General features: G+C 35.8%; 1 protein-coding gene across 3 annotated transcripts in view; it reads right to left on the reverse strand.

Annotated features, from left to right (window-relative positions):
- Positions 1-24782, reverse strand: part of DTNBP1 (dystrobrevin binding protein 1) — a 70367-nt gene that overhangs the window by 43979 nt on the left and 1606 nt on the right. For all 3 annotated transcript variants that reach the window (XM_042806805.1, XM_042806807.1, XM_042806806.1), the window contains exons 2-6: positions 22697-22747; positions 19628-19678; positions 18701-18761; positions 15078-15210; positions 7454-7586 (exon numbers count right to left, since the gene is read on the reverse strand). In XM_042806805.1, the coding sequence (XP_042662739.1) occupies positions 7454-7586; positions 15078-15210; positions 18701-18761; positions 19628-19678; positions 22697-22747 (429 nt within the window). The remainder of the gene's footprint in view (positions 1-7453; positions 7587-15077; positions 15211-18700; positions 18762-19627; positions 19679-22696; positions 22748-24782) is intronic.

Consider the following 24782-nt stretch of genomic DNA (forward strand, 5'->3'; position numbering starts at 1 on the left):
TTCCCCCAGATTCTTTGAGCACGCTTTTCAGATCACTTAGGCCAACTACTACTTTGAAATACCTTTGAGAATGAAGTAATGAAAAGCCTTTAAGTAATGAAAAAAATCAATAAAAAAAATAGAAGTACTACTAAAAGAACTGTTGGAATTAAGCATCAGGCAAGCTTTTGTATTTATCTGAAGAAACACTGAAGACAGGTCAGGATTCTTCACCACCAAATGTGAAATTTTATCCAGCAAAATTGAAGAGCAAAGAACTAGGGAATTTAAATAATGTTGTAATGGAGAATTTTTTTTTTGCTTCCATACTCAAATACAGCTACAAATGTAGCTGAAGTCTTTCCCCATTTTCCAGCAGAACTTCTACATCAACTTTATTTCAGAAGATGGAACAGATCAAAGCAAAATTTTGCAACAGAAACTGCAAACATTAACCAGTAATCAGATTAATAAATAGAACTAAAACCAAATACTACCCAAATATACTCATCAGTTTCAGCGTACAGTGAAAGCATTTTTCTTTGGATATTTCAAAAAAAAAGAAACAAATATTTATCTTGATGTAGAACACTGGGGGTCACCTTTCAGGTGCTATCATCCGAAAGAACAGTAAAAACATCAGATAGCATTAAAACCAGAAGAAAATGGTAGAAGCATTTTTTAAAAAAAATGCTTTAAAAGCAACCAAGTGTTATGTGCTCTGCTAAGAGACTGATACAGGCCATTTAGCATTGGAACTATTCCAAACTGGAATCTGAAATACAGAATAAATTCTTAGCTCCCTCTAAAAGCTTATGCCTTCAGATGCAAGATTTTGCACAGGACCCAGTTTTTACGTTTTTGCTATCCAAAAAAAAAGGGGACAGTTTTTAAACTTAATTTTTTTGAATTTTTATCTTACCATGTGATGTCATTGGATCACTAAAAGATACATGTATCAGTACGGTTTATTTATTTTTATCATAGAACAAAAAGTTTAGGAATCAAAGTTTATAGCTGATATTTGACAGAAGAAATTTAAGAGAAGCTATAAACAACTGCAAGCTACAAAGAAATTTGAGAAACTACAAGGAAATTTAAGAGAGGCTGACGTTTAAGAGAAAGTACAAACAACTCCACCATCTTCAGTCTTTCCTAGAAAGAAAAAAGGTTCCTGCAATCTCAATTTGGGTAAACATAGCCACACAACAAAGTCCAGATTTTCTTTTAATTTGGCTATCGATTTCCCCATAAGCATTACAAGAAAAAAAATTTACAGTGTTCAAAAACTGGCCAAACTTTATTCACTAAGTGACGTCTAATACCCCGTAAGTCCACAAAACAAAATAGTCAGAAAAGTCTGCAACCCCATATGCATTCTTTATTTAAAATGCTGAATGTGGTTCCACACAGTATGAATGTGATCATGGCAGAAGTTACAACCTGTACCACTTCAGGAATCCTCAAAACATCCCGTTGACACAGGAATGTAAAGTCTCCCTCACAGAGGTATTGTCAGTAAATGCATTTAACACATTTTTTTTTTAACAATTTTAAAACAAGTAAGTTTTTGGATGTAAATGAAAATGAATTATTACTGATGTCAGGAAAATAATTCATAATAAAGAAAGACAGAATTTATCAGGAGGCACAGTACCTTGCTCAAAAGCAAAGAATGGATTTTAGTGTGGTAATGACAAGCACGTAAGTCCTGTTCTCCTGCCACTAGCCACAGTGAATGAATTAGTTTGATAAATAATGCAGTTTTGAGGTGAGGGAGAGTACAAAATGATGACTAAGGCAGTCTTAAACCATTTGTTTCTATTATTGGTACAATAAATCTGGGCAAAGAATGCCTGGTACTAACAGACTGACAGGATTTGGAGATTATGCCCAGTAACCAACACTACATAAATGTAGAGAAAATTTATGCAGAATTGACATAATGCTTAACTTTTTCTAGAAAACATTAGTAAAAGGTGCTGTAAGATGCAGAGGATCCAACACAAACATTCAGTCTTTAACCACAGGTCACAAAAGCCAAAGACAAAATCTTTCATATGTCTATTCAAAAGAAGATGAAACTATAAGAAGGTACAAAACAAATGTCTCTGGAACAATGTCATTGTCTCTCTGCATCCAGCAAAGACCACCACACAAAAGAGCAGCAAGCTGAAATCAACTTAAAAATTACAGAAATTATACTGCACACTCACCCTTTGCAAATAATAGAAAATACTGTCAAAAACCCTGCAATCTTTTGACTTGCTGTGTTCAGTCTGCCCAGTGTTTTAAAATATTTAGAGCACTGATGGGAGTCAAATTCACTAATAATGAATCAGCATGATCTTTGCGGTTTGCTGCATGCAAAATACTGTGCAGCAAGTGTTCCTGCAAACAGAAGAAAGTTCAGACCCCTAAAATTACACAAAAGGAAACATAAGTATCAAGGGAACTATTCCAAAGCTTGTGCGAGTCCAGTTTTTCAGGATCAATAGGAATTCTCATTCCATGCATCTGTCCAAAGAAGTGCAAAAACTGATAGCCATAAAATTAATTCCAGCCAGTTATCACCATGAAAACACTTGCTACTTGTGCTGTATGCAAACTCACAAACAGCAGGATGGAAAAGGTCTCTGCAATGTGAACTCTGCTTTGAGCACAGAAACTCAGTCATACAATTAATTCCTAATGAAAACTCAAAGCCAGTCATCCACTGCATTTCTACCATGAAAGCTGTCCTGAAGATGATCAAAGTTCTGCACCCACTCTTGCAAAATCATTATTTATGTACCCAAGTATACAGAGATGCAGCAGATGAAAATCTATACCACCAGAAGAGCGATCAAGAATAATATGGCATGACACCTTATTTTGATGAAAATTTTGATTAGAACTATGAAACATGTAGCTAGGAGTCTTAGAAATAATTCACAGTACATTTAATGTTGAAAGGAAAAATATACTTGTTTGAAACATTTGCAACAATGGTGTATTTTTTATGTATAAAAAACTGATTTGATAAATTACATATAAAGCTTAGAAGGGTTATGAAGATACAATTTCAATTTATCACTGCCATATGGGAGGGAGTCATCTCTGAAGATGATGCACTGTACAAAGTACTGTTCTAGTTTATCACTAGGGGGATACTATAGGATCTAAACAAGATCTATGGACATAGAAGTCTTCTTTTAAGCAACACAATATTGTATGGCAGTGTATTACCCATTCCATCTTCTCTCTTTTGACCTTACTAAAAAAATCCCAATGAATTTAAATTAAACAAGATCACAAAAAAATGGAAATTTTTTAGTGATACTGCAGAAGGTAAAGAGAATATCTGAAAGCAAAATATAGTAAAACACCAACAAACAAAGTATTTTTGTACATTTGTGAATAAACCACCATTAATTGGCCCAAGTTAGAAGATACTTTTTCAAAAACCAGACCAGTCTGAATTAGATAAAGAAGTTCTGTATATTTACTTTTAAAATGTTTATGTTGGACAGGCCTAACATAAGCCACTGTATCTAACTGCAACAATCCTTACTGTCCCTTGTGCTCCCAAAGCAATTAGAAAGGGATAAAACCAACAGAAGACCATACAGAAGAAATAAACTTAACAGTGGCAATCGATTAAGATATTTTCTCACATACATATCTCTAATCTACACTATGCAATTGCCATAAATTTTATACTCTTCTGAATGTGAAAGTGAATCAAACATTCTTCTCCTCCAGAAGTATAAAACCATCATCATGGCATGGCAGTGCATCTAACAAGAATTATGGCAATCTGTCCAACACCTCATCTGCTGCACTATTTACCAGAATATGGGCTTACACATTATTTGACAACAAATAAGCACGTAAAATACAAAAATAATGAATTAATATATATTTTAAGAATGTATTTTCAGGTAAAGGATTTCTTTAAATCTCACCAAAAAGGAAAAAAATTAGTCCCACTAAGGTTTGCAATATTACTAAACATTCATCTGTTGAAGTATAGCCTAGCATCAGGCTATACTTCAGACTCAGGATTTTAGATTTCTTCATTCATTTTCCTTCTATGTCTGTTCTCAAAGCAAACAAGAACTGAAAAACAGAAAGAATTCTTAAACAAGACATCTGAAAAAAAATTAAACATAGTTGTCTGAATTGTAAGTCAAATGACACACTGTAAAATGTATTGACCCATTTCCATCCAGTGACTATCTGGAGTGCCACCTTCAATGTATTCCTACAGAATGTTTCAGTTGAGCAGCTCATTTTAATTGGTAAATTAACCAGGAGTTTCTATTTTTCAGAAAACAGTGATCTGTCTGAAATGGATACAAATGGTACTGAGAGCTTCATAGGAAGTACAGCTTCAGAACAGAAGCATTTTATCTTATGCCATAAGCCTGCAATTAGGTGCACATAAAAACTGTCACAGAAGTGAGCTTCTGACAGTGCTTCCTAAAGGACACAGTGCAGTGCCTTGGGAACGCAAGAACTGCCGTAGGAGGCTGGAGGGATACAAGGAGTTTTCTGCAGTCAGAAACAATCCATTCTCAGTAGGAGGATGAAGGGAAAGGAAGTAGAATTGTGTTTGATTGAGAAAAGGATGAGAAACAAAAAGGCATGTTTTAACACTAGTATGCATGCAAACAATCGCAGCAAGACTAATTAGAGAAAACAAGGGCAGATTCTAGACTTCATATGACGATACTGGTACCCTGATCAATGGATTTAAAAACAAAAAATTATTAAAAAAAATATTAAAAATCCAGAGATAAGCACACAGAAAAACAATCAATTTCCCCAAACATCAGGCTTAAAAATGTGTTGTGGAAAACACCTTGGAATGATGAATGCACTTTGAAACTAGTACTCAATGACAAAAGGGAAAAAAATGATCTGTTTGAACTGAAATAAAGTTGCTCTATTTAACAGTGAGACCTATTTCCAAAAATCAGTTCCCATAGTTACCATAAGCTGCATTTCAAAGGTTTAACACTGACCTAAAGCACTTTATTTTAAAGCTTTCATATAGGAAGATTTTTCAAAAGACTTGAAATACATGAGCTTCTAGCCTAAGCTCTACAGTGACTTTAATAAGACTACTTTTTGTTACATGCTTAAAATAACCACAGTTTCTAGAGTTTGCAGCCATCTCAGTTTTCATACCTATATCATCAAAACATAGGAAAAACTCTGTTTTTTTTTTTTACACAAAACCATTCACTCCCTGAAAATAGTTCTTGTATTAGAGAGCACTGACTCCTGAAACCCTACCTGATTCTTTCAGTAGCTGGTATCACACTAAAAACCCCAAACACTGAAGAGAGAAGACAGGATATGAGTTCCAAACATACATAACAAATCACAATCATATTAACTGGCTGTTCATTAAGTATCTACATTGACAAGTGTCCTAATAATGAGCTATCAGTGCATTTCTTATCTAAATAAATACAGTGGCAATGATCAACCAGAAATTACCTGCATTTTTCCTGTTTTGTCTAGATCTGACCAAATGTAATCAGCCTGTAATTAAGTTAAGTAGTTTGCTTGGCATTCTATTTATAAAACTGATTAGATGCTGCTAAGCAGGCAACCATTTAACACTTTATTTTGATGTTGAAAGCAGAGGCTAGGGGAAGGGGAGAGGGAGTGAAGACTGCAGAGAGAACAAACAAAACTCAGAAAACTTCAGAAAGATGGCTATATTTTTAGGGGGTACAAATTTGTTGCTTTATGCAGACTTGAATTTGTGTATTATTTGGTTGAATAGCACACATTTTGAACTTTGAAATTATTACTATTAAATATTTAATTACTTAAATAGGTCTGAACAAGTGAATATTCAGCCATACTGACTACTGTTAACTCTTCCTGGAGAGAGACAAAATGCTGTTGCCCTGGCTTGGGAAAGAGAAAACCCAAGTTGTAGGAAGACCACTGCTGAGGTCCTGGCCTGAGATTAAGCTAACTGAACAGGATGTGAAAACCTAAAGGACAGGACATGAGAAATTACTAGATGTGACGGACAACATAGTAAGATGCTGACAAAAGCTACAGATAGCACCATGAGGCATGGTGGGATTTCACAGATGATTAAAGGGGTGAGAAATAGCCAAACTTCACAGAAAATTGAAAAGGAACCTTTAAGGTATTGGGGACCTTCTGGGAGGCAGAACTTGCAACACCAGCAGTATTTTGGTAACCGTATCTGTAACACTATAGAAGGCCAAGATTCCCTGGGTAATAGTATCAGAAATATTACATTTCAGAAGCAAAACCAGGGCCAATAGGGAAAAAGTAATTAGGGTGGATTGTTTATTTGGGAGGAGACTGGGATTTAAAAAAAAAAAAAAAAAAAAAAAAAAAAAAAAAAAGAGCTACAAGGATGGCAAAAGAAAGGTCAGGAAAGGGGAAAATGGATAAACTATACAAAATGTAACCAGTGCTGTCTGGTGCAGTCCTGCCCTTGATCACCACATCCTAACTGTGACCATAAGTCAAACCCGTTGTTCTGACCATACCACATGAGTCAAGCTTGCTTCCACAACCAAGAACAGCGAGGAGGGTGCCAGGGTGCTTCCCCAGGCTAACAGGGACACTGGTTGGACAGATCAGGTAACCTGGTTATCCCCATGTCAGTGCTGGCTCCAGGTCTGTCAGCATCCACATCTCCCCACCACTCCCTAACTCAGGTCTGTCAGAGACTGTCTTCGTCAAATTGCTTCAATTTAACTCATTTCCTCATTTATATAATGGACTTAATACTGCTTTTATTACCTCCTTCCATAAGGTTATTTTTGGCACTGTCAGTAACAAAAACAAGAAAGTCAACGGTTTAATTTGAAGCCTTACTATTTATCTCTTGCTACTTCATTTTTTAGGTAAACATGAAGGTCAAGAGTCAGGTTTCACACATACTGCTACAAGTTGAACTTAGATTCCAAGGAGTAATGCCCTGCTTTTGCAAGTAAGAGAAGATTAATACCTTTCATATAAAGCGAAAGGTACTCATAGTATATGACACAACTATACTTAACTATACATAACATAGATAGGATAGAACTAAAAGGAAGACAGAGGAAAATACAGTCTCTAACTTTACAGGTACATAGAGGAAAAAAAATAAATCCAAAAAAATGGGTAAAGGGTTAAAAAACCCAACAATTTATCCATGCTTATTAACAATAGTCTTTACTCAAATTGTTTGTAGAGAATAATAAATACAACTTCATCTTAACGAAAATGTAGTGGTAATTTTCCAAACACACACACTCTTTGTTCATCACCAAGAGTTAGACCAACATTCAATGAACCTATTACAAATACATAACATTCTGTCAAAGATTAGTTTCTTTAAGAGATGAAAAAAAAAAAGGGATTATATTATACATGAAAAAAAAAAAGTAGTCGCAAAAGCTTGTATTTTATGCTAATTTATATTTATAGCAATTGTTTTATTTACCTTTTTGTTTTCTTGTAGTTTTCCAGCTGTAATGTCTGCATACATTTGTATCTTTCCAACTCACACTGTTCACATAGGTCCTCAAGACATAATAGATGATTCTCCATTTCCTCAAAGTTTGTCTCTAGCTGAGCTATAAGAAATACTTATATGAATATCAAATTGTATCAATGGATGGACATCTCACCTGAACAGAAACAGGAATTCATAAAAGGTACATAATTAACATGGTAATAGTTACACATATATCAATGGCTCAGAAAGATAAACCTCAGTTCATGTCACATAAAGAGTGACAGCAAAGCCACATTAAAGGAGATCTGCGGTTCCCTTTGTAGCATGATGAACCACTGTATCTGCCTCAGCATCTTGGTTTCATAGGCTTATGGTCTATACTTTGGGAAAGGCAGCATCCAGAAATTGATTTGATTTTGCTTCTTGGACACACCATGAGTTTAGCCCTTTCTGCCTGGTACAACCTGAGGAATAAAGCTGTGCTGACCAAAACCAGTACTAACCTTAAAGTATCCAAATGAAGCAAAAGTAAAGCACACCGGGAAAATTTTAACTTTTACCCAAACTCAGGATAATAGAAAAGAATACAGACTTTGAAAGTTTATGCTTAAGACAGGCTCTTTACTGATAGGCAAATCTCTGGATTTAGCTATTTTACATACCCATGCAATTAAAACCATGCAAAAATCTCTTAATCTCTTCAACCGTAATTGCTCAGTCTCAGCTTAAAACAGATCATGCCTATGAAAAGCCCTGAGAAATCTGATCTTATTTCATAGCTCACCCTGTTTTGAGTAGAAATTTGGACTACAGAACTCCCGTGGTCCCTTCTGACCTGAATTATCTCGAATTAAGTTCAAGGTAGAAAAAAGTGATTTAAAGTTAACATGTTTTGGATGCTCAGAAGAAGGAAAACAGCAAGCTGAAGGCATCAGTAAAATCTTCAATTCTAGTTTGGCCATTGTACTTGGAGCCTATCTTGGAGTATAGAAAATTTCAGTTTTCTTAGAATTAATTTCTTAGAATTAACTCAATTAGAAATAGCTATCCTAGTGGACCACCTAGAAAACCAAAAGTTAAGACCTCAAACAAATTCCCTAGCATGCATATTCATACGTTCAGCTCTAACTACTTAAGATTTTTTTAGTCCCTAACAATTAAGGTACTGTTCCACAATGGTCAGAAAGGAAAACATGAATCATATAACCAAAGATTTCCTTAAATTATTTATCTGCATACAGATCATTGCGGGGGGAGGGAAGAAAAAAAAAAAAAGGCAGTTGACTATGTGGAAACAAGTTTGAGGGAAAAAAATGTTTTCAGTTTTACAGATTGTGATGTGGAACATGCATTGTTTACCACATACTCAACTTTCTCCCACAAAATCCAGATGTATTCAAGGGCAATATCATGACTACAGTTACAACTGGTGGTCCCTTTTAACTTAAGAAATGGACTTTTCTGAGTGCATTAAAACCCAAATGTCTGTATTATGCCATCTTGCTTTTCAGAATAATTGCTCACTTACTAATTTGCAAAATTCACAAACACAGCAGGGCTCAAGATAATTTGCTAAGGTACATATCAACCACTGTTTTTTTCCCACTTAAAAACATACCACCTGCTTTGATGTACTTGCTATTGAAATAATATGAAAAGATAACAACAAAGAAGAGGAAAATAAAGAGGATGAAGAAAAGTGAATTCTAGAGGGCAACTGATTCCTAGCACTAGCATTTGAGCAGCCTCTAGTGGGAACTCCAGAAAACACTGTACTCCTGAAGAACAGAAATGAACACTTAAGATGTCTCCAGAAGACAACCACCCCACTTTACTGCCACACAGGTTTCAGAATTGTTCTTTCTGAAGTAAAAGAAAACTTAATTGCTTTTCACAAAAATAGTTAAAGACTAGGCTGCATAGCAATAGCACCAGCTACAGTTGTGAATTAACATCCCTCCTACCCAAATGCAAATGTATGCACTTGCACATCAAAGGGAAGTTCCAAACAAAGCTACATACTTAATCAATCTGAAACTTAAACCATAATGCTTTGAATAACTCTTATCTATATTCACTTTATAAATAAATTTATACTTTTAAAAAGGTATTTAGCAAAAATATGACATTTAGAAATTAATTCCCAGTTTACAGTTCAGTGGCACCTAGAAGATTCTGGCCCAAAAAGCCAGCTGATGTTCTAAAGAATACTTGTCAGACTACTGCTTCTTTTCCAGCTCTTCAAGAAATCCCGTAACCAAGTGGTCAAGCAACAATCACCATCTCACTCTGAAACGGCATTGCCATGAAGGAGAAAAACATCTCCTCCTTTTAATATTTTTAAGGAGGCTGGAAAAGAATCTATTGTACCTTTAGATTAGGTGTTTTCCTGGACAGTAATATGCCACACTTGGTAGAAATAATATTTTTTATTAGATAAATGAAAAAAATAACTTGTTCTTCAGGTGACATCACTTCAATTAGTTTGGCCTGTATTTCTCTCATACTATGACAGGTACAACACCATTATTACAAGTTTTACTTTTTAGTTTTAATTTCTTTAAAGTATGTGGAAGTTTGATCAGATTACATTAGATTAAATTATCTTCCATCAGTATACACTGTTTAGCAGCTATTCAGGTATTAAAGTATTTATCAAGAACTCAAGAATCACAAAAGAAGGGTTTTTTTCCTGAGAACACTTCCTTTCTAAAGTTTAGTTAATTTAAATTTACTACATAAAATTTCTTTTAACGGAAACCCACGTAAACTGTAGTTCTGCAGTAGTACAAAAACTGTTAGAAAAGCTAAATGACAGCTGTATATCAGAAAATATTAGTTTTTAATTTTTCCTAATATAACTTTAAATGCAGCCTTCCTGCACTGTCCCAGTCACCAAGACAACAGGAGACACCAAAGAGAAATTTTTACAAAGTCAACTTGTTTTCTGACTAAAAGACAAAAAGGCAGAAAACAGAAAGGATGGAAACTATTAAATCAAAGCATTTTTCTCTACCTCTAGGTCAGACTGGGACACAGATTACTAGGTTTAAAATAAAATGAGCTGTGACAGACATACATATACAGGAAGAGATCAATCCAGCTGCAACACTAGAAAAAATTCTTTACATAATTACAGTTCTACTAGTGCTCAATTTTTATTTGTTTTTAAACAAAAGATCTTAAACACACCTAGTATCATACTATTCACATGAAGCTAAAGTAGCTTCTTTGCTGAAACTACATAGCAAGTATACTAGGATGTTTTTCCTTCTGTATTAAAGCCACAGACATTTCCACATTTACAACACCAAACTATATGCCTTTGATACATATATACTTTTTGGAAGCATTCTGCCCTGGAGCCTATGAAAGACGAAAAACTCCCTGTTGAACACAGGTATCATTACACTGTATTATTCAAATTCCCTGGTTTTACATACATGCCCACAATATTTTTCCCTGATTTTCTCAGTAAAAGATAAATGCTGTTTCATCTTAAAACAGTGAAACTCACTAAAGTACAAAAAGTATCAGTAGTTTTTAAACAACTCATCAACTAGTTAGAGAACCTGTTTTAATTAATAATAAACGTAATATGGTTTTCTTTTAAACATTTTCCCAACTACAAATCATTTGTCATTTACAGTAGAAGTTTTTACAGCTCTCCTAACTTTAAAAATGATTTTTAAATAAAAAAGAAACCACTAAAAACTACAGTCTTCTAATGGAATGTGTGTTCTAGATTTCTGCATTACGAAACATTTATCCAGCTCTTTTTCAAGAGCTATCAACTGCTAGATGATAACAAAAAAGAAATTGTTATTTAAGTAACCAAACACAATTCAGATGTCCAAGTTCAAATGCCAGCTCTGTGAAAAAATCTTGATTAATATATTGTTTGGTCTTAAATCTCCTTTTACTTGACCAATACCAACCAGTATCTAAATCCTGACATAAGCCACAATTAATAGATAACTGTAAACTAATGACATCTTCCCCAAAGACACTCACATCTTGGCCCGAAAGACAGGTCTATGGCCTGTTACTCACTACTTTTTCCTCCGAAAAGTACTGTTTAGAGGCTGTCTACAAACTGATGAGATGACCAAAAGTTAAATTCTATAACCTGAGAACACAAGCTGCTGTCAGAAGTATATTGCATTATTCAACTGGATAACACTTTGGCATTTTTATCAAGAAATTAAAAAACTGTATACTTCATGAAAACATACTTTTCTGCTGCAAAACAAGTACCCAAAATATGGGCTATTAAGTTTTTAAAGTAGTTCGAATGCTATTGAAGTCAAAATCTTGTATTTAATGAAAAAGAGATTATCATCACTTTGACCTTACATTTCACAAGTTTTATTACATTTCCTTAATGCCTAAAGAGGCCATTAAAAAGACTACAATCCCACTTCTAAAACAAAGAATACATGGCCTTTTATTTTTTTTTTCCTTTTATCCTAAATACTTGTGCTTCTCTGAATAAATTGTACTGAATTTTGTAAGTCTGGAAAACGGCAACTTACATACTTGATACACAATCTGAAAACAAGCATGTGCTTCTGCTCAAGAAATGAACAAGGATACCTCCCTTAAGTAGTGTGAAAAGTTCCTGCTTCTCTAATGGATTTACACATTCATTTTACCCATACTTGGAAAAAAATATTTATCAAAGATTAGAAAGCAATGGCTTTTATCTCTGAATATATACCCAGCTCTATTTTCTTCTCAACCTCACCAGTCTAAATATGTTCACCCTACATTGGATCTGTCACCATTGTTCATGACCAGCCTTTCTGAAACTAGTATCAAACTGATGCCTACACATTAGATGTTTAAATTGAATTTTTAAAAAGTAGTGAAAATTGGATTTGGATCAAGGTTTATGAGCATTGATTTGCTGAAATCAAAACCGGTATTTGAGCAAAATGTCCCTGCTCAAACATGAAGCATATTTCATATTAAGACCAATATGTCAGATACTGTCAAGCAGGTATCCTCTCCAACATCTCAAATAACAATTGACTTCAGTGATGATTCAGAGTCTGGACTTTGCGAGGGCAATAACTGTCCATTTCATTTTTACATAAGAGTAACTTCTTCAAGGTTTTCAACAGCAGCTACGTAACACTGCATAATATAATAAATTTATCAAATGAAGACAGACTTTTTACCTGAAGTGAGGGATGACTGATAATATGAGTACATAAATTAAAGGTCTTTTTTTATAAAAGTGCTTATGAAAACGTTATCTTGTAATGCACAGCAAAAAGCTGAAGAATCTGTACATGATTCATACCAATTTTAAGTAGGTCACTAAAAATGCTCATTTCCATTATCTGAAGTTTCTTTTATCAAAAGCAGCCAGGGTTCCCTATCTACTTTCAAAATAAAAGCATTAATATATTTTAGAAGCATATCATGTCACAACACAGAACTATTACTTTTCTAAAACTATGAATATTAGCCAAATTACATCTTGGATGCACAACTCAGGACACAGCAGTTTATAATTCTATATTCACATATTTTTTTCACAGAATGTTTCACTCGTATTTCAAATTCACAGCCACAGTATTAATCATGTCTTGGAAAAGTGAGTACAGTTTACATTTATAACAAGCAGATAGTTCAGAGTTATAAAAACTACAAACAGTGAGTAGAACAGCACAGCAAATTTCTGGTAAATTATTTCCAGAAGTGTAGATGCTGGATTTGGTACAAATTATACCTTTCTTTTCAAATAGACTCTATAAAAATTATCAGGAAAAAAAGCAATTCCAAAAAACTCACAGTGATTAGTAGGAACTAACAAAAGCCTTTAAGTGAATTACTTGCAATCTGACACACAAGGTAAGGCTAGAAGATTTGGTTCAAATCTCACAACCTTAGCAGTAGAGTTCAAAATTCATTAGCTTCCCTGAGCAGACTGGTTAATGCTTCCTTCATTCCTGCTTGTACAGTATCAAAAACATTCTAGAGACAGTGAGCATTCTCCAAGTAATTGCACAATCAGGGTGAGATTAATTCTGGTTCATAAAACTATAATATTAGGAATGGAAAGGTAACACCAATTCATCAAGATTTATATCATTTGCAGTTATGAACTATAAAGACAATTCTACTAGGTTTTATAATATCCTTTAGCTTTGCTTTATCAGTGGACTGCATCATTTTGTGTATGATGATATTAAAATCAGTATTTAAATAAATCATTATTTGAATTGATATTTCTTTAGAAAATAATTGAGCTTTTCAAAAAGACAATATTAAAAAAGCCTTACTAAATAAGGTGGTGTAAGAAAATTGTAATAAAAAATGAAATATTCCTTGGTTCAGAAAGAAATAGCGAAGTTATTAGCAGCCTACCTAGGAACAAAAACTGATTTGTGCATATCCACTGACCACGGAAGAGAGAAATTAACCTTTGAACACAGAAAAGAAACCTCCTTTTCTTCACATCAGAAGCCAGCACACAAATCCAGCCCACCACATAAAAAAAAACCAAGAGCTGCAATTACATGAAGAATTTCTGCATACTTCCCAGCTGGTGTAGGAATAGTGCAGGCAGAGTCCCTGGGGAACTTAGCTACTAAAATCCATGCACAGACAGACATTTTTCAACACTAAGTTTGATGAAACTTGAACAGATTTTCATGGAGGCAGCAAGAGGCCTACTGCTGACAGAAGGGCTTGCTACTTGTCAAACGCTGCGTCCCCGCTTCAAGCCTTGGTAAGACTAAAGCTTTTCAGAGACTAAGCAGCCAGAACACTTACTCCTAATTTCTTTTTCAACAGTGGATTGACTGTTTTGTATGAGAGGTTTCCAGAAGTAGTGCACTAAAGGATTCATCTTTCAAATTAAATCAACAGGTTAACACTTGGTAAAGTTCTAAAAAATCGGAACCTACGTAACAAACATGAGGTATTTGGTAATCTTAGTAAGTAGCATTGCTAGTTTCACCCAGCTGGGTACCACTTCAGAATAGCTTAACCTTGCACACTAACTTAAACTATGGAAGCTAGTTTTGGAAACAACAGTTAGTCTGAAGAAAAAGTTTCTGCCTTGAAAGTGTCCCAAGACAGGTGAATTTCTTGCTCTCCCCCCAACCCCTACCAAATGGCGATTTAAAACAAATTATATGAAATTACACAGACTCAATCAAAGAGAAGCAACCGCATACATGAGTGTTCACACTACTAACAAATCTTTAAAGAATTTAAACAGACTTAAAGAATAATAATTTTCAGCTGTTCACACCAAAATACGCAGTTGCCATATAATTTGTTTGGGGTTTTTTTTTGTTTTGTTTTGGGTTTGGTTTTTTGTTTGTTTTTTTTTTTTTTTTTTGTTGTTTTGTTTTGTTTTGGTTTTTTTCCCCAAATAATGACACATGCGATATTTTAACTGCTGGGAGAGCAACCACTGCTAATTTTGCTGTTTTACAAAACCAGATTGTTTAAGAACTACTGTTTTATAATAGAAATTATGTGTTTGGGAAGCAAAATTATATTTTATAATTGCAAAGTTTACAACAGTTGAACCTCAGTCTAATCCTCTGTACTGACCTGAATGCTTGTTATGACTACAAAACCTTACCTAGGCTTGCTGTGAGGCATTCCAGATCTGCTAAAAACCCAGGTACTTGTTGAAGCTGATCCTGTAGTTCCACCAAACTGTTCCTTTTCTTCTCCCAATGTGCAGAAAGCATCACAACTTCACTATCCACCAGCTGAAACAAAAAGATTCTTTACTTTACTTGCAAATTTATGAACCTATTTACGAGCATTTTGACTAATTTTTAGAATTCATACATATTCAAGCATAAGGTCAGCACAGCAACATTATAGCACTGCCACTCGTGTGCTTCTCAAGTAAATATACAACATGGTCAAGAAAGCCCCTGTAGCATGAAATATCTGTATCAAAATGCATTGCTCAAAACAAAATAAAAAGTTATTTCTCAATATACTCATCAATGTAGGAAATATTTTATGGATACACTGCTTAAAAGTTTTATTTATATAGGTCAGATTCTATGAAACACAGCAGGATCGGGATATATTAGGTAACAAATGTTTCCCTTTATATATGATACTTGAGATGATTCAATTATAGTTTCCCTGCTCTTAGTTCCATTACCCATTCTTCCTCTTGCATATAACTGCAGCCCATGGCTGTATCTGCATTCTGGATTCCTCAGGTTTTTTAGAATTTAGTTGCAGAAACGGAAAAGGTCCGAGCAATGGGCAAAGGCCTTCTCAAAGATTTACAGTTCCACCCACTTGAGACAGATTCTTTTAGAATGGCAATTTCTCACATTTCCAAATTCCTCCAGCTACCTATCCCTGTCAAAAAGCCATTCTGCTTTACCAGAAAAGGTTTGAAAGCTTATTCCAAAACCCACTGAATAATTAAGTACTTTGGAAGACCAACATCCTTATTTAAATAAAGCCAAGTCTATTTTTGAGAAAGAGATATGGGATTTATATCAGTTAACCAGTAAAGCAAACAAAAAAAAAAACTGAAACACCATGAGCTGGGGGCAAACAGCAGGAAAACATTTCAGCCCAGAAGTAACTGAATTCAGCTAAAATTACAATCATCTAAAAGCAGTATTTTTAGGACAATTTTGTAGATGGAATTGGTAGTTAGCACCTATAATTTAACATGTTAAGACTGTAGGCAGCAATTAAAGCTTGACTTTTTCACTTTCTCTAGTCAACATTTATAAATAAGACAGCACAAGTAGTTTAGCTGCTACTGGACAGTACCAGAAACAGGATACTGGACAAGTAGACCTTCAGGTCTGACATAATACAGTCAAACTTGTGTGCTTACACAATTCTTATTTTATTGAACTCTATATTTTCTGCTTTTATAAAAAAGAAACAAACATAAACCTACAAGCAATACATATTTTGAATTCTCCCAAAAGTAAGCATCTGAATTTCATGTAAAATTTCAAAGTCTTTTTGGAAGTTTTTCATTCTAATTTTCCCAAGCATCCTTAATATAAGAGATTGAGGTTACACTGGTTTTATATATACGAAACCTCAGATTTTTTTCAGAGCTCCAATTTTTAAAGCAAACTATTGCAAGTATTACAAAATTATTAAGCAAGTCATTTAAGAGATCTATAAAAAAAAAAAAACATCATCATCAGTAAAGCACACAAAGCTGGCAGTGAGACCTTCATCTCTAATAATGGGAGGTTTTCAACGGGTGGAAAAGGTGGGCCATGCTATTAGGCAAGAGAAATAAGAACATAAAATAATCTCTTTCTTACCCTAAATATACCTCTTCAAAATATATTAACCAGTGAGTTTTTAACCCATTAGAAAAGATACAGAGAGGACTCCTAAGGAAACCAGAAGAGTCAGGGAGGATGCAGCCAGCCAAAGTAAAGCTTTCAGCCAGGACAGAGAACCCCACAGCTCAGTCCTGCTCTGCATCATGGCCACCCAGTTTACACTGTCTGACCCTTAAAGAGGGCTTGAAATGGAAAGTCTGGTGCAGACCTCCAGAACAGCAGAGCAATGCACTGGTAGAACTTACTGGATGTTTTCTTTCCCTTCGTTCCATACATAAACCATGCAACTTGACACTTTACTTCCAGGGTAGGAAAACTGAAGAAAATTAGGAGAAAGCACAGACACTTCCTGAATCTTTTCAGCCAGACAAGTCAAATCTTGCTGTTGCCTGTCCACTAGAATAGAGCAACCGTGTCAGTGCAACAGCCCTACCCTGATACTAGCCACCAACATGCCTCAACCTCAAGTATATTCAATACTTCCACAGAGCCTCCTCACTTTTAAAGAGCTACAGCAGCTACATGCAACATCATTTTTTGCAATTGTTTCCATTGCATCACATTAAATAATATTTACATTACATTATTGTTTATATTACATTGTTTATATCCCTATTTATTGTTTACACTGCCATTTACTGGCAATGTTATGATATCTTAAGCAGTCTCAAAATAATATTCCTAGCTAACTTAAAATCTTTCAAATAATGGCAGATGAGTACTAAAACCAACCACCTGAACTTCTGGATATGTCTTATTTTTACCATCACCTTGTCACACTCTTACAAAGTCATATTTCTCAATATCCTTCTCTAACCTAACATATCCCACAGAAAAACAGTAAGCTGATATAATTAATATTTTCTGCTTAAGTGCAAATAGTGATTGCAACTATCTGAACAAAGGACAGGAGACAAGTTCTGGGTGTCACTACCAGTTGAAAAGTACTTTAAAAGCTCTACGAAATCCTCACACTCAGTGTTTGTTATAGTAATCGGAATATCAGAAAGTAAACAAGAGAATGAACTTCAGATATTTCTTGTTAGATGGTACCTTGTGAGAAACATGATCACAAAGAACTTCTATTTTTACAGTATCTATATTTAATACTTTAAGAACATTAATTGTAGGCAGAGTACCATCAAATCTGGAAGAGCTTATAAGAAACAAGAGGAACTGGACATTCCGATCCATTCTATCAGCTGCCTGTCAAACACCATCTTAAAACCACAGTAAAAAACAGTGTAACTTGGCATTTTTCCCAAGCAGTAATACAGAGCATTACTTTTTCATTACACTGGTTGTACTGGATCTAGCTGGGATGGGGTTAATTTTCTTCATAGCAGGCCATATGATGCTGTGTCTTGAATTTCTGACCAAAACAGTGTTGTTAACACAGCAATGTTTTGGATATTGCTGAACAATGTTTGTACAGTGTCAAGGATTTACCTCTTTGCCACTTATTCCCCCACTCCCTCTGCAGCAAGTAGGCTGAGGGTGGGCAAGCAGCTGGGAGGGGACACCGCTGGAACATCTGACCATTGGCCAAAGGGACATTACATACTATGTAACATCATGCTCAACAATAAAAACTGTGGGTTTGGTCTTCCAAGGTAACCATTGCCCTGAGACTGGCTGGGCGTTGGTCTGCTTGTGGGAGGTTGTGAATGACAACTTTTGCATCACTTGGTTTTCCTCTGCCCTTCAGTTATTAAGCTGTCTATTCTGAACCACGAGTTTTCTCATTTTTATTCTTCCTGCTCTGTCCCACTGATGCAGGAGTGAACAAGGCTGTGTGGTTTCTTACCTAGCATCCAGAATCAACCCAGTACACTGGTAATAAATTAAATTTAAAATTATTTACACATTTTAAAAATATTTCAAGTGTGGCATTGTTCTTTTTTCTTACCTCTCCAGCTTTAGCACAATCTTTGGCTCCTTTGTGAAGGGCAGCCCAAGCATCTTCATATCTGAAAAGAAAAAAGATAACTGATTATTCTTACTGTGTCCAACTTGCAAAGGAAGAAAATTTAATGGATGCCACTATGCTTATATTTACAGGGACTATCAGAAATAACAGCTTAAAAAGCTGCACAGTTATTTCTGGTATTTACTATTCTTCCAAGACAAATATACAGTAAGAAATAATGTCTTTCAAATAAAAAGTGATCCATGTTTTAACTTGCTGGCTTATATTAAGAGCTAAATGGACCCAGCAATATTTATAAGACAACACATAAAAGCCTTAAGCACTACTTGGAAACCAATTTCATTAAGAAAATGAAAAAAGTTAACAATATTGTAATCACACACACCCCCTCCCCCAACTCCCCCACAGGAAAAAGAAAAGGATTTTTTTTTTTTTAAGATAAAAATACAAAGGAAATTTATAATACAGATAGCTTCTGTTACTGAGGAAAAGTGTGATTAAATACAGATGGAGTACACTTTCTTTTCATGGCAATGGCAGGCATATTGTCTCTATTATAACTGAATTAAATCATATCAAATATGTAAAAGTTATAAAATATCAAATAGAACCACAAGCTGGGCCTCAGTGCTGGTCTCCTTCATCCCAGTGCATCAGACCATGAACTAAAGTAATCATTCAAATGATGCTTTTCCTCCAGAACTGTTTCGTTAACATGACAGAACTTAAGGACTGGGCAAGCTTTAAACTTATTTATCATTTGGCAACCACCTCCACTCTACTAACTTCAGAACATCCAAAAAAACTCCTAGTAACAGCCTGATTTTCTTCTAAGTTTCTTAATCTAATAAAGTTATTTTTGAAATTATAGGAAGCAGACACTAACAAAGAAATGGAAGGTCATACCTGCTCAGTAATTCCAGTCCAGCAGAAAACTCTGGCAAACACTGAACAGTTCTATAAAACAAATTGTAAGTATACAAATGTTGTTAATGAATAGAAGGCTGTTATATAAAATGTGTCCACACACATCTGGGTTTGACAGATATGCTGAGCACAAAATATTCCCTCATGTTCACTTTCACAAACATTTTGTCAATTCCGGTTTAAAATGCATTAGACAGTGCATTTTACAAGAATATTCCAAAGCTAGGGTTGTTTTCTTTCCTGTTATTTTATGGTAGCCCATTCTTACCTCTTTTTGACTATGTCTATTAAGTACAATCTTTATGAGATAATTTCTTAGTACAGTTAACAAACATGCAGGATGAACCCTGTTAACTTAAAACAGTGAACAGAAGCATTCCAAAAATAAGACTACTACATAAATCCTTTACATTAAAAATAAATACTAAGCTAAAGAACCTTTGCCAGTTTAATGCTCTAATGATCTCCTATTAGATGCATACATTTTCATTAATAACAGCTTGAAGTATAAAGACATTTTATCATCAGTTAAAGAAAACTAACAATACAGCAATTTTAAGGATGAATGACATGAAGATCTTGATGTCATTAAAGATTTGTCTCTTGGAAGATTATCAGAATAGACTGTTTTGCACTGTCATTCAAACAATCTGAATGGAAAAAAACAAATACCATATATGAAACCTTTTTTTCCCTTAAAGCAAGGGAAAAATGACAGAATCAGTGAGGTGGGAAGGGACCTCATGCACTCTCTAGTGCAACCTCCTGTTCGAAGCAGGACCAGCTATAGGATCGCACCAGCTTGCTCAGGGCTTTGTCCAGTTGCAACCTGAAAACCACTGAGGACAGAAACCTCACTGTGAGCAACCTGTTCCACTGCTTGATTGTCCTTACGAGGAAAGAGCTTTTCCTTAGAGACTTCTGCCTTCTGAACATCTCATGTATCAACATATGCCTGTCACCTTTTCTGCTCCCACCACATACCATTCTCCTTGACCTCTTCATAGGTAATAACAGGCTGCTGCTAGGTCTCCCCAAAGTCATCCTCTCTCCAGGCTGAACAAGCCCCAGCATCAGCCTTTCCTCATACACAGAGAGTTCCAGCCCCAACCATCTTGGTGGCCCATCACTAAACCACTCCATGTTATCAATGCCTTTCTCACATTGGGGACCCAAACTGGACACGGTAGCTAGACGTGGTCTAAGGAGTGACAAATGCAGGGGATAATCTTACTGCCTGTGGCCCTGTTCATACAGCTCAGAAAGCTGTTGGCCTTCCTTGATGCCAGGCACGTTGCTGTTTCACATGCAGCTTGCTGTCTGCCAAAAGCCCTAGGGTCTTTTCAGCAAAGTTGCTTCCTGACTAGTCAGTCAACCCCAGACTGTATTGTTGAAGGGGATACTCACTTCCCAGGGGAAGACTTTGGATCCGTACCTCTTAAATTTCATGAAGTACCTCTTGGCCCATATGGTCCTACGGGCTTTCATGGGTCAAGTTCCCCAAATTGGTCTTCATCCACTACTGGTCAGTCACTTCCTTGAATCCTTTTGCTAAGCACAGAGAACTGGGAGACCAAATTTGTAAGGACTGAAGCAATGAAGGCATTGAGTACCTCAACAGCATCTACATTGCTGCCACTAAATCATTCACTGCGTTCATCAACAATCCTATGTTTTCTTTGTTCAGCCTTTTATTACCAGTGAAGGGCTAGAAGCTCTTCTTGTCCTTAACATCTCATGTAAATATCAGTATTAGGTGAGCTCTGGTTTTCCTAAGGCTACTCCTGCATGCCAAAGAAGGTATCAAGAAGTTATCCCTGACACCCTCCAGAACTCTTCTTGACTGCAGCCTGCTGTGTTTTCCTTTCAGCAGATGTCAAAGACGTTGAAGGCCCTGCACAAGAATGGGGATTCAGTGATACAGAGATTTCCTCAAATGTAGAGGAGACAACATTTACTCCCTGATGGTCAGTAACAAACTCCCACCCCAACACCACCCTTGCCAGCCTCCCCTCTGCTCTTGACCCACAAGCTCTCAGCCATCCTTACAATTGAGATAAGCGATGTCTGTCCCAGAACTCTATCTGCAAAGCAGAAGTCACCCTGGCATTCCCCTATTTGTGATGATCCAACTGGTTTACTCAGTGCTTTTCTCAAAATGAGATTGATATTTACAGTACACCAGATGAACCAAATTATTATGGACTAGAAACATACAGAGAAGGCAGTGGTCTAAAGTAGTTTTATTCAAACTTTCACCCATTCTTAGTTTAGTTTCCATGTCTGGTCAATGCGGCCAGTTTCCTGTTAAAAAAAAACATCTTTACATCCAAAACATCAAGCTTCAGAACTTAACACAGTTTATTTCAGATGCCTTATTCGGGGCTTGTTTTAAAACTTGCTTGTGTCTGCACACAGTGTTTTAGTAAGAACATGCTTTACACTAAAGCGTATCTGAGCTTATTTGAAGAAGCAACATTCACAGATGTCATATACAGACGTTACGTAGTCTTTCCCTATAGTTTACACAGGTTAAAAGAATGAACAATATACTAAAATGCAGAGGATAAAAAACCCCCAAAACAAAACAACACCACAATTATAAATCTTCCTATAACAGGTAATTGAAGTACTCCATTATACATATATTTTTCACAATAAAAAGGCTCATATTTCTGTTCTTACACTAAAAAAAAATAATTACAATTTTAGTACATGAGATTCACAGAGACTGTAAACAATTATATTTCAGTGTACCACAACCTGAATCTTGTATAGAGTACCACAGTAACGCTGAATATTCACATAACTTAAATAGTCATTTATTAATTGATTAATTACCATCAAAAATCATTTAGGCCTATCAATGAAGGTTCTATTAAGCAAAGCACTTCCTAAATGTTAGGGTTAAGCTTTTCTTTTGTCAAAAAATATTCTGTAAAATTATATGCAAGTGTTCTTATAACTCATATATATAAGCCACTTTCAAATTTTTCTTTACCAAGAGCACCCTAGATCAATGCTATAAATTAAGACATTCAGAAGTACCTCTGCCTGCTTTTTTTTGCTTCTTTTGATTTGTCGCCCAAAGTCTTCAACCTATAAATCAAAACACAAAACCATCAGACATTTCCAACACCAAAACCAGAGAACTTGTGTAAACACATAATGTGTTCATTCCAGTCTATTATAGTTAATTTTGTCTCAGATTACTTCAAATAAATGAAATCACACTTAGCTTTGTGGAGACTGTCATATGAAATTATTTTTACTGACACTTTCTAAATTATGAGATTTTTCTACAAATGCATCAAGCAATTGGGTATGAAAAGTTTAATGGGAGCTATACATCCAAGTCATCCAGCTCTCAACACTGCTACCTTAGCAGACAGATATTAAAGATCTACATAGAAATAACCGATCCAACCCTGAAGAACACCCTTTACAAGAAGGCATATGTGCTAAGCAAAAGCATGACAGTCACAGAGAGACATTTGTACCCACTTGCCATAAGTCTGCCAACACAAAACTAGCAGGAGCACAACTTTTCTTCTGCCAACTATCAGAATCTCCAGCATCACCACAGTGAGCTGCTACTGAGCATATGTGAAGGTTGTTTCACCTATGCCAATTTCAAACTGACTGGTATCTTGCCCCTAAAAATCAAAAAACACAGCAATCAAACACAAAAAAAAACAAAAACCCAAAACCCAACCAACAACAAACAACCCACACACACACCACACAACTCTTTCCACTCTACACTTTTTTTTAATCAACCCATACAGGCTACTCAAGTTGGCATGGCAGAGTGAGAACCAAAACCTGCTATTTTCCGTCCACCAAGATGATGGACATCCTCAGCCTCTACGCCCTTTGGAGTTCCAGCTGTCCAGGACATCAAGGGTTAGGAAGAAATAAAGGACACAGAAATGAACAAGACAGAAATGAGCTATGAGCTCCAAAGGTAGCATCCAGACATGACATAGAGATATGCAGTCCTGAGTGACTCAGTAACTGAGAATCACCCCTAATATCAAGACATTCAGGCTGCTTCTGGGACAAGCCCAATCACTCCCCCAGTCTTGAGCATCACTAATTTCCAGGAACCCAAAGAAGAAACCACAAAGTTCTAGAGCAAAATAGGCAGTTGATAATTTGAGAAAAGTTATGCTAAGGTAGGTCTCTATTCTATGTTAGAGAGAGGTTCATAATAGTCAAGCCAAATAGCAACAACCACAGCACACTGAGGAAGAACACCACTGTTGCAGAAAGCTCTGCCATTTGCCATCTGTCACGGTCCCCAGTATTCACTCAGGACTGCAACAGCAGCACTCTGCATACAGGGACTGAAAGAAATGCTGGGTCACAACTACCAGTTTTCTTACTACAGGAGTATCTGCCAGGCAGTCAGAAGTAAAGGTTAAGGGATTTATCACAAGACCACAAAATATTGGCTTCCTTTCAGCTGTGCTCTGTACGAAGTAGAGGCAGTGTGAGCCACATCACTCAAGCTGGCAGAAGCACATAAATTACTGCCTGAGCACAGACAAACACAGATCACTGTTCTTTTTTTTCTCCTCCTGCAAAAGATTGCTTGCAGGCAAATGGGATAAAATCTAGATATCTCACTCACAAGATGCACATGTACAGAAGTGGAAAGCAAACTCAGCTGAGCAAGGGAGAGCTCATTTTTTTGTTCACAGACATGGCTAATAACACTAAACTGCTCTTTCTTTAGACTACACAACCCCAGATTTAACTTTTCAGCTGTACGTAAGTGATCTCTTATTCCTTTCGAAGTGACAGAAGCTCTGGAAAAGCTTCTCCCTCACAACATTTCAAGAAATCCAACTTTGCAAGCTTTCATGTGTAGTTAACAAGTTGGCCACAACTGGCCCAGCATTCTTGATACCACAAATAGTTTATGTGTTGACCATTTTGAGCTAAAGTCTTAATAGCATAAAATGACTTCTATTACCACTGTGGTGGGGTAGGGAACAGAGTAATCCACAACACTATGGCACTGAGGTTGTATTGTCTAGGAAGGGAAAAGGGGCAAAACAGGACAAGTCATGTTCTGGCCTTAATCCATGGGGTCACTACAGGAAAAAAACTGGTGCTTTCCACAGCC

The sequence above is a fragment of the Tyto alba genome, unplaced genomic scaffold, assembly GCF_018691265.1.
Source record: "Tyto alba isolate M040663 unplaced genomic scaffold, T.alba_DEE_v4.0 Super-Scaffold_48, whole genome shotgun sequence".
Taxonomy (NCBI): domain Eukaryota; kingdom Metazoa; phylum Chordata; class Aves; order Strigiformes; family Tytonidae; genus Tyto; species Tyto alba.